Source organism: Pholis gunnellus (assembly GCF_910591455.1).
Source record: "Pholis gunnellus genome assembly, chromosome: 22".
NCBI classification, from domain to species: domain Eukaryota; kingdom Metazoa; phylum Chordata; class Actinopteri; order Perciformes; family Pholidae; genus Pholis; species Pholis gunnellus.
In genome coordinates this window covers 7,054,814-7,069,360 of record NC_136549.1, presented here as the reverse complement: position 1 = coordinate 7,069,360, position 14,547 = coordinate 7,054,814, and the positions used below count along the sequence as shown (strand labels likewise).

Here is a 14,547-nt window from a genome sequence, read left to right as displayed (position 1 = left end):
TGATTGCACACTTTGAGCCTCTTCTCCAACTGTTGCCATATCACTGCACATCGGAACAGCTTGCACATTGTCGGGTCACAACTCCATTTATAATAGCCTAAAAATCAGCTAACAATTCACTTAAAAAATGCCTTAAAGAAAATATCCTCTCCCACCCTCCTCGTTTTCAGCTCGTCTCCACCAACTGTACGCGGTTTGTTTACTTCCTCGACACCCGCAATTAGCTTGAATTAGTGACGTTCTTAATGTTAATGATGGCAGCAGATGGGGAACCACCACTTGTATTCGCTAAGATGCCGCCCATTCATTCAACCGCCCGTCCTTCAAACCCTGTCTCCAGCTCTCCAAGCCTCCTCCTCTCCACTTCACACCCAGCTCAAAGTCACACACACACACACACACACACACACACACACACACCTTCCCACATCCCAGGCCTTACATCCTCCCACAGCTTTACTAGAGACGTAAAACCCTGTTGCTCTTCAGCTTGTATGCACAGTCTTTACTCTAGCAATTAAAGTGGTCTCTCCGTTAAGAAACATGTTACACAACACACACACACACACACACACACAACACAGCTGCCCTATCTGTGAATGTCAATGGGTGAACACCGAGGACCGATGGGGCATCATTAATGCATCTGTCATGATTTAGTCATCAGCTGACTAACTTGTTTACGCCTTCCTGCTTGAAGACAAACACATACATACACGCAAACACGTCGCACATACACACCCTGAATGCTGAACCCGGATGATATGGTTTGTTATCAGCTGCTGCCTCTGCTCTCTTAGCATTTTGTGAGTCTCTCAGCGGACACCAACCTGAATATAACCGGTTGTGGAGACGGAGGTGACAGCCATGACATGTTCCACCTACAATGTAATTTGTTATCTGTGCAGGCAGACACACACACACACACTAACACCCATAGGCAACACTTAACTGGATCCATGTGTTAGTTTGACAGATTTAAGAGCTAGTGTGTGTGTGTGTGTGTGTGTGTGTGTGTGTTGGAGGGGGGTCTAGTATGCATATGCGGTGGTAACTGTTTATTTAGAGGCTAATAGATGTGCATGTTAACATGCTCCTACTGATGTGTTCAACTGTTTGTATACTCAGAGTTATGAATATGTGTCCCTGCTTTCAAAGGGTGGCCCTGTAAGCCTATAGGCCTCAAGCACATTTCATATCCTGCTCAGGACGTCAGTCAATGTGCCTCTCATCGGCTTATGCTGACAATATGTGAGACGTGACAGGTATTTCTTGCTTGCTTCATTGGCTACTTTAAGCCTGGTGACAGCTAGTCAAATGGCTGGACAGCTATGTGCACTCATCTGTGCCTGTCCGTGTGTGTGTGTGTGTGTGTGTGTGTGCTTTTTTAAGCAGCTTTCACTGTCAAGGATTCGAATAACGTGCAGCAAGCAGACTCTGGGTCATTGTTTAAAATTCTTCAAAAAAATATTAATTTATGTGATGGATGAACTGGCCTAATGTAACGCTCCCTTTAATCTCGGGGGTTGAGGAAAGTCTTCAATATTTGACTTCACGACCGTGCGTGTCACCTAAAATTGCCTGAAATGCATTAAAGGTTAAGGCTGATTCTCCAAAGCAAAAATTACATAAACCTCTTGTTATCTGCTGACCCAAGGGAGAATGACGGGCGAAAAACAAAACAAACAATTTACTCCTCAGCCTCCCTCTGGTTAACGTTGAACAAATGGCCCTTTCCCTAAGGCTTTTCAAGGTTAAACCCAAACTGCAGCGGCCCCAATATCGCCTAAGAATGACTGCTGGCTGTGCACAGTCCAGTGAGCATGTCCGACCTGTCTGTCAGGTGTTTGTGTGAAAACATCAATGCAGACAAACAGACATGTCCCTCGGGGCATTTGACTAAGCCAAGTCAATCTGACTCAGCCCCATAAAAAGGGCTATTTTGGACAAATGTCAGGAGGCGGTTTGCGTGTATTGGTCAAATGTTTTCGAGAATTTGTGTTTTCTCTGTCAAACAGAAGGAGATTGTTGTTCCGGATGACACCGCTGACCTCTTCTCTACCTTTAGTCTGCTCGTATGAGTCGCAAGGCGGATTGATGTATGCCGTGCGTTTTCCCTCAACCTCTCCGAGGCCGCCATTTGATGTGCTTCTGTTTAAAAATAACTTCCTTGCATACTTGTTTTCCCTCTGCTTGACTCCATAGAGTCTTTTTTCCACATCTCTTTTTTCCAATATCTCCCTCCCCGTCTCTCCCTTTTTCTCTCTCTTCCGCCGTGTCCCTGTGTCTATGCATTCGTCTTAGTCTGACCCTGCTTTGCAGCGTACATGTTGTTCCTGTCAATAAAAACACGATATGGATTTTTTTTTTTTTTTGGTAGGGCCGGCTCCAGAAGAAACATATGAAGATTGATATGTACATTGCTTATTGTTGACAGTGACGTTTTGAGCGAGGTTACTTGTATTGGCAGTGCGCACACACGCACGCACAACTGCAGTTGAAAAGGACACATATCAAACAGAGGTGCACTTGTGAAGCCATTGCACGTCATTTATTTCAGTATCAAGAGTCTTGCCAATACAGTGACAAGTTTCTCCTCTAAATGATTGACCTAAGAGAAAATTGAATTCCTCAGATGAACCATATCACGCTCTAAGACTATAAATGAGCTCCTTGGGTTCACTTAACTGTATGAACGAAACAATAAAATGCACGTGGACACTCGACTGCATGTCCATCACGAACCACTTTACTTTATTGTCTTGTTTTACCTGAGTACACAAAAGCAAATGTCTGCCAAGAAGCATGCTTTATAGCAACCCTTAAGGGCTTAAAAAAGATTAATAATCAGTGGCTGGAGAGATCTGTCAAAACATAACGAATCTTCAAATGTTCTGCCAATTTTCACTAAACCCTGAATAGCGATTATCCAACCAGAGCCTATGGTGTAGCAAAATATTGTACTGTTTTATAAGCTACAGTGTTATTGCAATATTCACATGTTGAATAATCTAACACGCCAGTGTTTGGGTAATAGTCACAGCGTCCAACACAATATGCCATGTTCCCTGGGAAGCTCATCTGCAATAAATCACCAGATAGAGAAACGCAGCAACCAGGGGTTAATTCCCACTGCCAATATACTTCCCTCCCTCCATGACACTAAATGATTTGAATTTACATTTTATCACACAGTAACCACAGTCAAATGTGGCCTTTGCTGCCTTTCCAAGCGCTCTCTTTTGGCAAAGCGATATGTAGTCTCAGCAGTCATCTCCTATACCTCCTCCTCTCAGTGAAAGGCTTACCGCCGTCTATCTCTCCCGAGAGGAGGAAGCTCTGCATTGTGCCCTCCACCATTTTAGACTGGCAGATGAAACGGCGGAGGGAGCTATCTCTCTCCGCATGTGCCGACGCGGGGAGCTCGGCGAGAAAATAGGCAGACTGAGTGCGCCATTAGAGGAGAAGAACGAAATCACCTCGGGTTATCTGGCGGCTTTTGTGACAGCCCGATAAGACGAACAATTTAAAAGAGAGACAGAAAAGCAGTTTGAGGGGAGAAGAAAGCAGTGTGAGTGAAAGACATAGAAATAGATTTGGGCCAGTCAGACGCACAGCATCGTAAAAACATTATTTAAGTCGGTCGGTGTGCGTCAAGCAGTGTCTCTTGTTGTTAAGCCTTTCAGTGCTCGTTCAAAAGTTTGTTTTTTTCTCTCACTAAGAAAAAAAAAGAAAATTCTCAAGATATTTTTTTCACTACTGCAATGCTGTATACACCTGCTATAGTCAATGTTTTCAGTGTGCTTGTCTTGAAATGCATAGTCTTACATTGTGGGAAACAGTGGTTCAAAATGTAGAAACCGGGACTATTTAAACGACTAAAGATCCTTTAATGAGAGACTAGGTCTTAATCATACGTTCTATTAGGTCAGCCCTGATTGGGGTATTAAGGCTGTGAACAGAATTGGCACCTCGTGAGAGAAAGGCTGTGATTACCGTGATCAAGCAGAATAGAGGAGAAAGATATAAGGGATTGGAAACATGTTTGAGCATGAGTACAATGTTTGATACTGTGAGCTCATGTGTCATGTATATTTTATACACTCTGGAGGCACTCTGTAAGTGAGAGAGGGCAAGATTCAACACGCAGACTGTGCCTTGATGTGAATTTGCGTGGAAATAAAGGCTCTTTTTATCCTGCCACAAACTGAATTTGTCTAGAAAGGGTGCCTTTTACACATGAATCCCTGTGAGATAGAGCAGGGATTATCAACGTGCTTTTGCCTGGGGGGCCACTTTTGCAACAAAAGGCCAGTGGCCAGTTATTAAACAATTAACAGACATTCGGGGCTTAGCCTGTACCTCTGTAGGGGGTCCGGGGGATCCTCCCCTGGCACTTCATTTTCATTAATAAGCTCTATTTAGATGTTTTTTTTGCAGTCTAGCCCCTTATTTACAATCAAAGTACAAAAAAATATCCCATTGTGATTCAAGGTACTGTCATTGTTCTTATTGTACACCGCCTTTACCCAATGTTAGCTGGGATTTGCCCCGACCCCCCGCACCCCCCGTGACCCTGAATAGTATTCAGGTTTTGTACTTATGCATATATTATATACATCTGCTAGTGAAGGCATGTTGGTCGAGATGAAAAAGCTCTTTCGTTTGGGATTTGTAAGCAAGTGCCTCCCTCCGATATATCCCCCGGTCCCCTTACCATCACTTCCTTTCTGTTCCTTCATCTCTTCCTCTCCGTCTCCATGGGGATCTGGTTCAGAAGCTGGACCTGATGGAATCCCCCAAAGCCCCAACCATCACCACGCCCCCCCCCCCCCCCCCGGTTCTGGGTCGGTACCGGCCTCAGTAATTGATCCCTCTGGGCCCTCCAGGCACATCCAACAGTGGTTTGAACAGATTCACCGCTACGAAGAAAGCCGCTTGGCCACCCCAGACAGGCCAAGGGAGAAAGAAAAAGAGACCCTGTTGTGCTGCTAACCATTAGCTGTATCTGCCAGCTTCTTTCTTGAGGGAGCCAAGTCAGCACATTGTCTCGGTTTGGAAAACACCAAATCCTCCATTTTGGAAAGCTGGGGCTGTTAGTAAGAGAGGCAGTAAGACAACTAATACAATAGAGCCTGCCTTTTTTTAAGTTTCTTAACAACAGCCTAAGAGCTTGTGGGATTAATCTGCTAAGAAGGCAGCGTCTCCAAAACCCCAAATGCCTGCTAGCCAATGAAAGCACACGGCCCAGTTTCAGAATTTCAGCCATTTCCATGTGGCCAAGAAAGGTAATTGATTTCATAAAGCAGAAAGTTATTACTGGCTTGTGCACTGCAAGTAGCGCCCTGTTAACAGAGCTGGTGGTTTCTTCTAACAAACAGGCTACAACAAATGCACATGTGCACACTCACACACAAGGTGCCGTGACTCGTGTCGTAATATAAAACACTGCATCCTCATTATGAGCTATTGATAACCATACCGCCTTCCCCTCTCCCTCTCTCCTCCTAGGCCCTATGACGCGACAAGAGTCCCCCTCGACACTCCTGCACTATGGAGAGCATTGATGACCCCTTGACAGACAGCCAAAAAACATCTGCCAACAGCAACCTACCACCACCACCACCAACATCACAACAACTCCACCCGAACCCTGGTCCAGCAAAGGCAGGAAGCAACACAAGCAGCTGCAGAGCACCAAGAGCCACATGGAGGCAGCAAGGTACAACTGAAAGCCCCTTCAACCTCTAAGTCTTTGATTTGTTACTCAAGTTCTTGTAGTGAAGCTAGTTCTGAAAAGGGAGATTAGTCATATCATATTTGTGTTATGCATAGCCAAATGTCTCTCATAAAATGAAGTTATTTGATTTAAAAAAATGTATAAAAGCAACCATGTGTCCGAGTGGTCATCTTATTTACTGCGCATACACGATTTATCCAAAATGTTCCATATGTGTGGGTGTTGATTAATTGGGAAGAGGCAGAGAAACACATGGTTCTAACTCAATCATATGTGGACTTTTGAACTTGGAGATGCCTCCCAAATCCTGAGAACTTTGCCAACTAATTATCCGCATAGTTTGCATGATTTGCATGTGATAGCGACATGTTGGTTGAATACATATTAGCTGATCAGAACTTAGTCTCCCCTGGCACACACTGGACATTTGATAAGGATATAGTGAACATGACACCACTATATTTAAAGCACATAGCACTTTAAAAGCAATTTATTACTAAGCACTTTGTATATTTGAACAGTATCTATTTATGTACTGAACTGTATTGCCTTGTCAATTTCAAACTTGTTAAAAGCAAGAAATATATATATATATATATATATATATATATATTTTTTTTTAAAGCAAAGTAGGTAAAGGACTCTGTAAAGAAGGTGCCTACTGTAAAGTTCTCCGTAATAACATCCCCTGACAAAAAAAGAATAATAACTTGTAATAATAGTTTTTTTATTTTTTCAAAATCTGATGAAAATCATTACAACCACTTTTCTAGTTATATTAGTCCACAAACACAATCATCCTCCCGCTTTAGCAGAAAATGCAAACAAGAATCACAATTCAAGGACACACATAAACCCTGATAGAATTTAAACAACCGTAATGTCTTTATTTGGATTACAAATCTTTCCATAAACTCGCCTAATCCCAAGTGTGTGTTTAGCCACAGAAAATCCATGTGTGCAGCAATACCAGTAAAATCCATGAGTTTCTCTTCAGCTTGTTTTGCTCTGCTTTATTGGTGTACCGTGTATATTGTCTTTACAGTATTGTGTCAGATGGCGCCTGTGCGCTAAAATAAAACAAGGCGCCAGACAGATATTAATGCATGTGATTGGGAAACAGTGAGTAGCCATGTAGTAAATTTAGCGGATAGTGCAATAAAAGGGATGAGGCCAAAGTCATAAAAATGCCCGGTCTCATAGAGTTTCTAAAAGCCAGGCTCTTCTCTCGGTCAATATTGTCAGCATTTATGATTCGTTTTCTAGAAATAAATCTGATCCGGCTGCTTTACAGGCCAGACAGCAAGTCTTCAGTAGATTTGAAAGTATAAATAGACACAGAGTGGAATGCATGCTGTGATCGCGGATCCTCTCCACAGAGCATCATATAGAAGATCATTGTCTGTTCACTAACGGAGATGATTAGATTGAAACATTTGGTCCCATAATGTGCTGTGTAAAGGGCAACAATACCATGTCTGCAATCATCTGTTCCCATGCAATGGCATACAATACAGTAGCTTATTGCATGAAGAGATATAATCTATACATTACAGTGCATTCAGGGAAATGGGGGAACATTTCCAGTTGTTTGAATCGAAAACAAATCAGTGACATTTTGTTATTCCTTTCTGGTAGGAGTGCGATGTTAAATCTGTTCTAATGTTACCTCTTGAGAATTGAAGTTCTGGTCATATTGTAGAATCCAGATAGTAAAGTGTGTGTTTGCTTTGATGTTCTGAAATGCCGTATGAAAAGGTGGATGATGACGTAACACCCCGGATAGCTTTGAACTCTCTCTTAATGTGTAATGGGGCCTGGTGTCTAGAGGCCTGTGCATACATGTTCATGTATTTTGATCTCAGCGTCTGCTTCAGGCATTATCCGACTTCACAGAATGTAATGAGCGATTTCCCTTCCCTTATTAACCTGTGGATCATTCCTAACCTACAAGTTCACTTATGAATATTCATCTGGTGGGCTATTGTGCAGCCTGTATGCTCCAATCCAAAAGGAAGCGTGCTTGGCTGCACAAGGCTGAACATTAAACAGCGACGGCAAGAACAAGCATTAGAAACAGGTAGTTGATGCAAAAAAAGCAGGGGCCACTTTAGAATGACAGATGTGCAGAAAAGGCTTTATTCCATTAGCTGATATTTCGGCACCGCCTCGCCCTCTTCGGAGTGTAACAAAAAAGCTTCCAGCGAATTAACAAATCAGCTGATCAATCAAACATCAATTCGTCAACCACATTCTCCTGAGATTCTGCATTATTCACATCCATCAGAGTCTCAATGAGGACTTTGGAGAGGCAAAAGCAGAGAAAATTTTCGCTCATGCGTGCCCATTCACACGTTCACCGTGGGTCACAGCGCTGTGACATTTTGAAGTCGGCGAGAGTTCATCCAAAGAGGAAATGTCAGGCCGTTGCTTTAACTCCCAACTGGAGAGAGATTCGTATGCATTGTGTATAATTTCCTTTAGCTCCGACAGATAAGGCTACATGCACCTTCACTTGATTGCACATGCAAAATGCATATGAAAGCCAGCAAAAATGCATGCTTATTTATAGATCAAAGCATTTCAGCTTTGCCCGGAGACAAGAAGCTCGAAGTAATGCCCCTGGAATCCAATGTTTAATGTTTTCCTTATCTGCGATTGAATGCTGCTGGGTACATATCAATATGTATTTAGTGGATTTGCTGCTCGCTTCATAACAACAGAATCCGGCACAAATTGGACATCACCACAGATGGATTCTTTCCCCTTCTGTAACTATGACACTTGCAGCGCTCATCAGTCTCACTCGAATTGTCTAATTCATGGTCTAATTCTCTTTCTGGTCTTGTTTAGATAGCCAGACCCCACTGTACTAACAGCTGGCCCATGTGTTCAACAGCCAGACTGGCTCTTCATCACATTTCCCTCTACCTGCATTCCTCTGCCGCAAGAATGTGAAATATTCTGTTGCTGTTATAAGATATAAAATACAGTAATATGGTCGTTTTCTGATAAACCCGAGGTAATAATCACTGAGGGCCTGTGAATTTTATTCATAGGGCAATTTCATCTCATATTCATCTGACATTCGCTCCTCTTTTTAATAGAAGGCTTGCATTTCCCTGAGATGAGATTTGTGTGTGAGATTTATAGGGAACCATTTGCCACAGTGTGGGTGTGAGGAAAAAAAAAAAGGAGGGGAACATGGAGAGAATATAAGAAAGTTGGCTTTTTACTGCCTATACCTGGCCTTTGCATTCCATTCCTCTTTAGATGTGTCGATGCAGTGATTCTGTCTTGCTTCTGTTTTATCTGTGACTTCTTGACCATTCGAGGCAATCGTAATCTCAGTGTGCCCACAAGGAGGCACTGAGATAAGGACGTGTGCTTACACTGGGACTAAACACCTGCTTGGGCAGCGGTCACAGTCAAGGGATGGCACAGTCATGTGTCTGCTTTAAGCTGTTATGCCTCTGGGTCATTTAATGCCCAGCACCAACAAAACCATGACAGAATCTCTATTAAGCGCTGAGCTCAGTGATATGTTTATTATTCCCAGAGCATCAGAAATTGTCGTCCGTGATACATGCGAGCACTCCATCCATCACCTGCCCCTTTCATGGCAATTTGCCCCCTGTTTAAATCAAAAATCGTTCATAATTATGAATTAAACCTCAGAAGTCCTGGAAGACATCAGCGCCGCTATCAAGTTGGCTGCGTGACTGGCAGGGGCCAGATGGTGAGGAGGCTTCCAAATGTATCTTTCTTTTGGTAGATTGTTCTGCACGCGAGACTCGCTTTGTTATTTGGTTACACCCGCAGACGAATGATAGAAATTTGACGAGTAAAACACTGACTTTGGCAGAGAGTTTTTATTTTTACAATTCTACCACAGTGCTGTAATAAGCACCTCTGTTTGGTAAGGAGCAATGGGTATACACAAGGCTTTTAGTATCACACAATGTATGCAATGATTCTCCCCTATAAATTCATATTTTTATGTTGAATAGCTCAACATTTAGCTTTTAGATTAGCTTTCTTGCTGAGAGTTGGATGAGCAGATTGATGATATCATAAATATGTTATATATGAAGCTGCAGCCAGTTGGCTTAGCTTAGCTTAGCATAAAGACTGGAAACAGGAGGAAACAGTTAAAGGCTGCACTTTTTGGTTTTCAAGATATAACCTGTAAGCTTCAGAGGTATTAGTTGGCAGATTACTCATACACAACCATTGTGTTTATGATTACATTGTTTTCTAGATGACAGTGGTGAAGGAAGAAGTAGCCTACTAAGATATTGTACTTACACAAGTACTACCAGTGTAAACACACAGGATACAAGTAGAAGTCCTTTAATCAAACTGTTGTATAAATAATAGTACAAAACTATTGATGAAAGTAATCATCATGCTGAATGGCCCAATTAGGAATGATGTATTTAATATTATTATATTCAAATTATTTATGCATTGGCGTGTTGCAGCTGGTGAAGGTGGACCTCATTTGAACTACTTTACATACTTAGTAATAAATCATATTTCATTTTTGATTCATATTTTGTGTTACGAATCTCAAACTGCAAAATAGCTAGTTACTAATATTGTCAAATAAATGTAGTGTAGTAAAAAAATACAAGGGTTACTTCTGTTTTTTTTCAGCTGGACCTTATTTCCCATTTTTTTTGGGGGTCCAAATGATTAACGGGGACAACAATTCCGAGTTGTGTCATGTGACTTGTTGCTAGAAGACAACTAGTGAGAGCTGGAGAGGGAAGTGCCTGTGTTGTCAGTTTGTTGTAGTACATCAAATGTAGTCTTATCTGAAGGATTTTCAATGATTTCGACAATGCAGCTGCGACGCAAGATCTCAGAACGAGACTCCAAGCGAATTGTATCAAGCGACGGTTAAGACAAATTTTATATTTCACAGAAAACATGGTAAAATAGGGTTGAAAAGGTTAACAGAAATACCAAAGTTACCCTTTAAGTAGAGTATTTGAATGTCATAAATTTACTTGGCAACATTCCAGCACAAAATTGTTTACAAGATCATCAAGACAAATAAATGCAAAGTGCACTAGATTCATGCATTTCACTTTTAAATGTACAATATTTTCTTAGGGGGGGCCATGCCCCCCCCCCCCCCCCCCCCAGAGGGTCTGAGGTCCACCCAACACATTGAGGTTAATACACTTTGCATGTTTAAATTTTTTTGTACAAATTTAAAAGAACAAGCTTTAACATCAGCAAGCGTTAGAGGTTTTGAGAGGAAGATTTTATTTATTTATTTATTTATTTATTTGGATAGAGCCAGACTAGCTGCTTCCCCCTGTTTCCAATATTTGTGCTAAGCTAACTGTCACTAGCTTCTTATTTCACGGACAGACATGAGAGTGGTATCAATCCTTTCATAGACTCTCTTCAAGAAAGTGAACAAGCATTTTCCTCAAAATGTTGAACAAATAATGTTTTACCTTGAAAGGAAGACAGAGTACTAGAGTAGTGAAAGAGAGCATAATGCAAGTGTTCTGCAAAGACAAACTTTAGATCCAAAGGTAAATGTCAAATTCCTGAATTGTCGAACAAAATATCTACTATGCTGCTGCATGTATTAATTACAGAACATGATCGTGTTTTCACTTATATTTCGAAACACAGAGTGCTCAATGTACAGGCAGTGCAAAGACAACGTGTGTTGCCTGTAAGACTGTAGAGTGTGACGATGACAGTGTGCTAAACAATCACCTGATGTTTGTTCTGTTCTTGTTGATTCACAGGTCTCATAACACAGCTCGAGATGGTAAAACCAGGGATTGACTGTTTGAGGGAGCGAGCATTCCCCTGGACACTGGACAAACTACTTGCTGTAAAACCCTTTCCATTTCCTGTGGCAAGCCCCTCCGGGTCTCTGACTGCTCCCACCTGCTATCTGTCATTGGGTCAAAATGTTGTGTCCACCTCCTTTCCACTCTATCTGCCTGCTCTGTGAAATTTGCAGTGCCTGCTTGTACCACGGCGGATTGGACACTTTGAATCCTACGAATGGTTTTTGCCTCATTGGAAGTACTTTGTTTGAAACTGCTAACTGCTTTGAAAAGGGGATTTCTCACACAACTTTCTCCTAGCCTCTAGCGCAGCAGTTCCAGAGCAAAGGCGGGACTCATTACAGACCGGACCCTGTTGCTTCTCGGACCACCTCACGCGGCCGTCAAAAAACAAACTGAGCGCTCTTTGCTGTGAATAGGCCTTCTGCTGGAGTAAACCTCCCATATTTTTATAGACCAAAGAGCAAAACAACAAATACGTCAACAAATCATTATGACAAAGTGGACCATGTGGCAAGGATACACAGAGACTTTGTGAACTTGCTTTTACCGTCGCCACCGACCAACGACTGCCCCCACAGAGACACAGTGCGCAAATGGGCCAACGCAAACGGCAACTGGCGTCCGGTGCCACATGTATTGGACACGATCAAAGGAGTACTTTTAAAACTTTCCAGACACTTTTTCTCAGACTAAGTCCACCACTGTATTTCGGAACTGGAGATATAGGTACTACATACGTATAACTGTGTATCAAAAAAAAAAAATTCTGATTTGCATTTTTCAGTAGCTACGGTTGGGACATCTTGAAGGAAGCATTGTCGAGTTGGTCACGGATCAGGAGCGCAAATCATATTAAAGAGATGATGAATATTTACAGAGCGTATAAATGCTATTGAGTCTGAAGAGAAAGAGTAAAGAAATGTCATTAAATGTATTTTGAAATGCCCTAAAAAGTTATATATTTAACAGTTTTATATGTTGTACCTTTGTAGAGAAGCTTCTTGGACTTAAAATGTGGTCACAATGGCAGTTTAGTAGGATGTGAACAAATGCTGTTGTTCTCATTACTGCTAGCTCGTAGTCCCAGGTTTTCTGTTCACACCTCAGTAGCCGCTTTCTTTTCATGGTCATCTACAAGTCACTGTCTATCAGAACCATTACTGAAAAAAAAGGAAAGTGACAATTTATTGAGGACTGATCTGCAGCCAACTGAACATTGTAAATCTATGGTAGTCAGTGGAAACCATTGAAATCTGCTAATTTGCTATGATATTGTATTGTACACGGTGTGGAATACTGACTCATTTCCTCTCTATGGCTTTTGATCTCTTAATTTATTTTTTTGCTTGTGTTTGTTCTTGCACAAATCTGGCGTCTTTTTGACGGCGATGAATACTACAAGGAGAGAGAACGAGAGAAAGAGAAAGCATTGCAGAAGTATTAGTCATTTACATCCATTTTTTATCATGAAATATTTTAAGAATAAATTAAATATATGAAAAGAAACTTTCCCTGCAAATTTAGATGGTCTTGGTGTTCAAGGTCATCAAAGGAAAATTGGAATTATCTTATACTGGTTTTACTATAGATAACTATGTATTCTGAAAGTGATGAAAAGTTAAGGATCCTTTCGTTTCCCAGGTGTTCAGATGGGTGTATGATTGGATCATTTCTGGCTTAAAGTTCAGTGGTAAAATATGTTCATAAAGGCTGCACCAGTGACTAACTGGTGGTTGTACTGGGCAATAATACGCCCATAACCGAGTACAGATGAAACTTTTTTTCAAATATAAATATATAAAGAAAAAACGTAAATTCAATTCAATTCAATTTATTTTTGTACAGCCCAAAATCACAAATTACAAATTTGCCTCAGAGGGCTTTACAATCTGTACACATTTGACATCCTCTGTCCCGGAACCCTCACATCGGAACAGGAAAAACTGAGGAGGGATCCCTCTCCCAGGATGGACAGAAGTGCAGTAGATGTCATGTGTAAGGAATGAACAGCATAACAGAGTTATAACACATTCAATGCATATGACAGAACCACGGCAGGAGGCAAGACCAGGTCCAGGTATAACCCGGATCCACGGGAACCTGCGAGGTGAGAAAGCACAGAGACTCTGGTGAAGAAGCAAAGTCAGTAATGTGCGTTAATGGTAGAGGTAATATAAAATAGTAATGTGAGTAATAATAAAAGTGATATTAGCAGTTGGAGTCAGCAGGGCCATGGCGGGGGGAAGGACCAGTGTCCAGATATAACCACGATCCATGGACACCTGAGGAGAGAAAGCACAAAGACTCCGAGGAAGAAGTAAAGTTAGTAATGAGCATTAATGGGACATCAATTCATACAGACAGAGATGAAGAAGAGGAGAGAGGAGCTCAGTGTATCCTAGGAAGTCCCCCGGTAGTCTAAGCCTACCAGCTTATCTAAGGGCTGGTCCAAGGCAAACCTGAGCCAGCCCTAATATGAAGGCAAATCACTGTCAAAATCCGAGCGCGCAAATGAGATCCATGCGCGCGCGTATTTTACTGGACCCAGTCTCCATTGTGTCTCTACATCTGATTGGTCACAATGCTCGTCTTTGGATAAACCGGATATCACTGACACAGACGTCAGGTCTGTTAGAGGTGGTTATCAATCCTCCACTAAACACTACTCCACTACATTGCCACTACATTTGCTTTGAATTCACTCCATCATTCTATTACAGACGATGTGTGTTTGATAGTCAAACTGTGACAAACAGCTCAAAGACACTCTTTGATCTTAATTGATTAAAACATGATGCGATCATATTTAATCATACTGTTGTGTTTACAGAAGAGATATAATGTAGTTGTATATAATATGAGCAACAATTTGGACCTGCTCAAAGATCTGGAGCCAAGATTAGGGACCACTGTTTGTATATTAACTATCACTGACAAGTAGTTAGTGGATGAAAAAGTATTCAGATCCTCACTGCAGTA

General features: G+C 41.7%; 1 protein-coding gene across 1 annotated transcript in view; it reads left to right on the top strand.

Annotated features, from left to right (window-relative positions):
- The window catches only part of LOC306713850 (chemokine-like protein TAFA-5), a gene marked incomplete at both ends in the record, with an annotated part of 77,783 nt that extends 72,051 nt beyond the window's left edge, over positions 1–5,732 (top strand). Inside the window, one exon of the mRNA XM_079183689.1 lies at positions 5,607–5,732. Within this exon, the coding sequence (XP_079039815.1) occupies positions 5,607–5,732 (126 nt within the window). The remainder of the gene's footprint in view (positions 1–5,606) is intronic.
- Between the last annotated feature and the right edge of the window lie 8,815 nt (positions 5,733–14,547).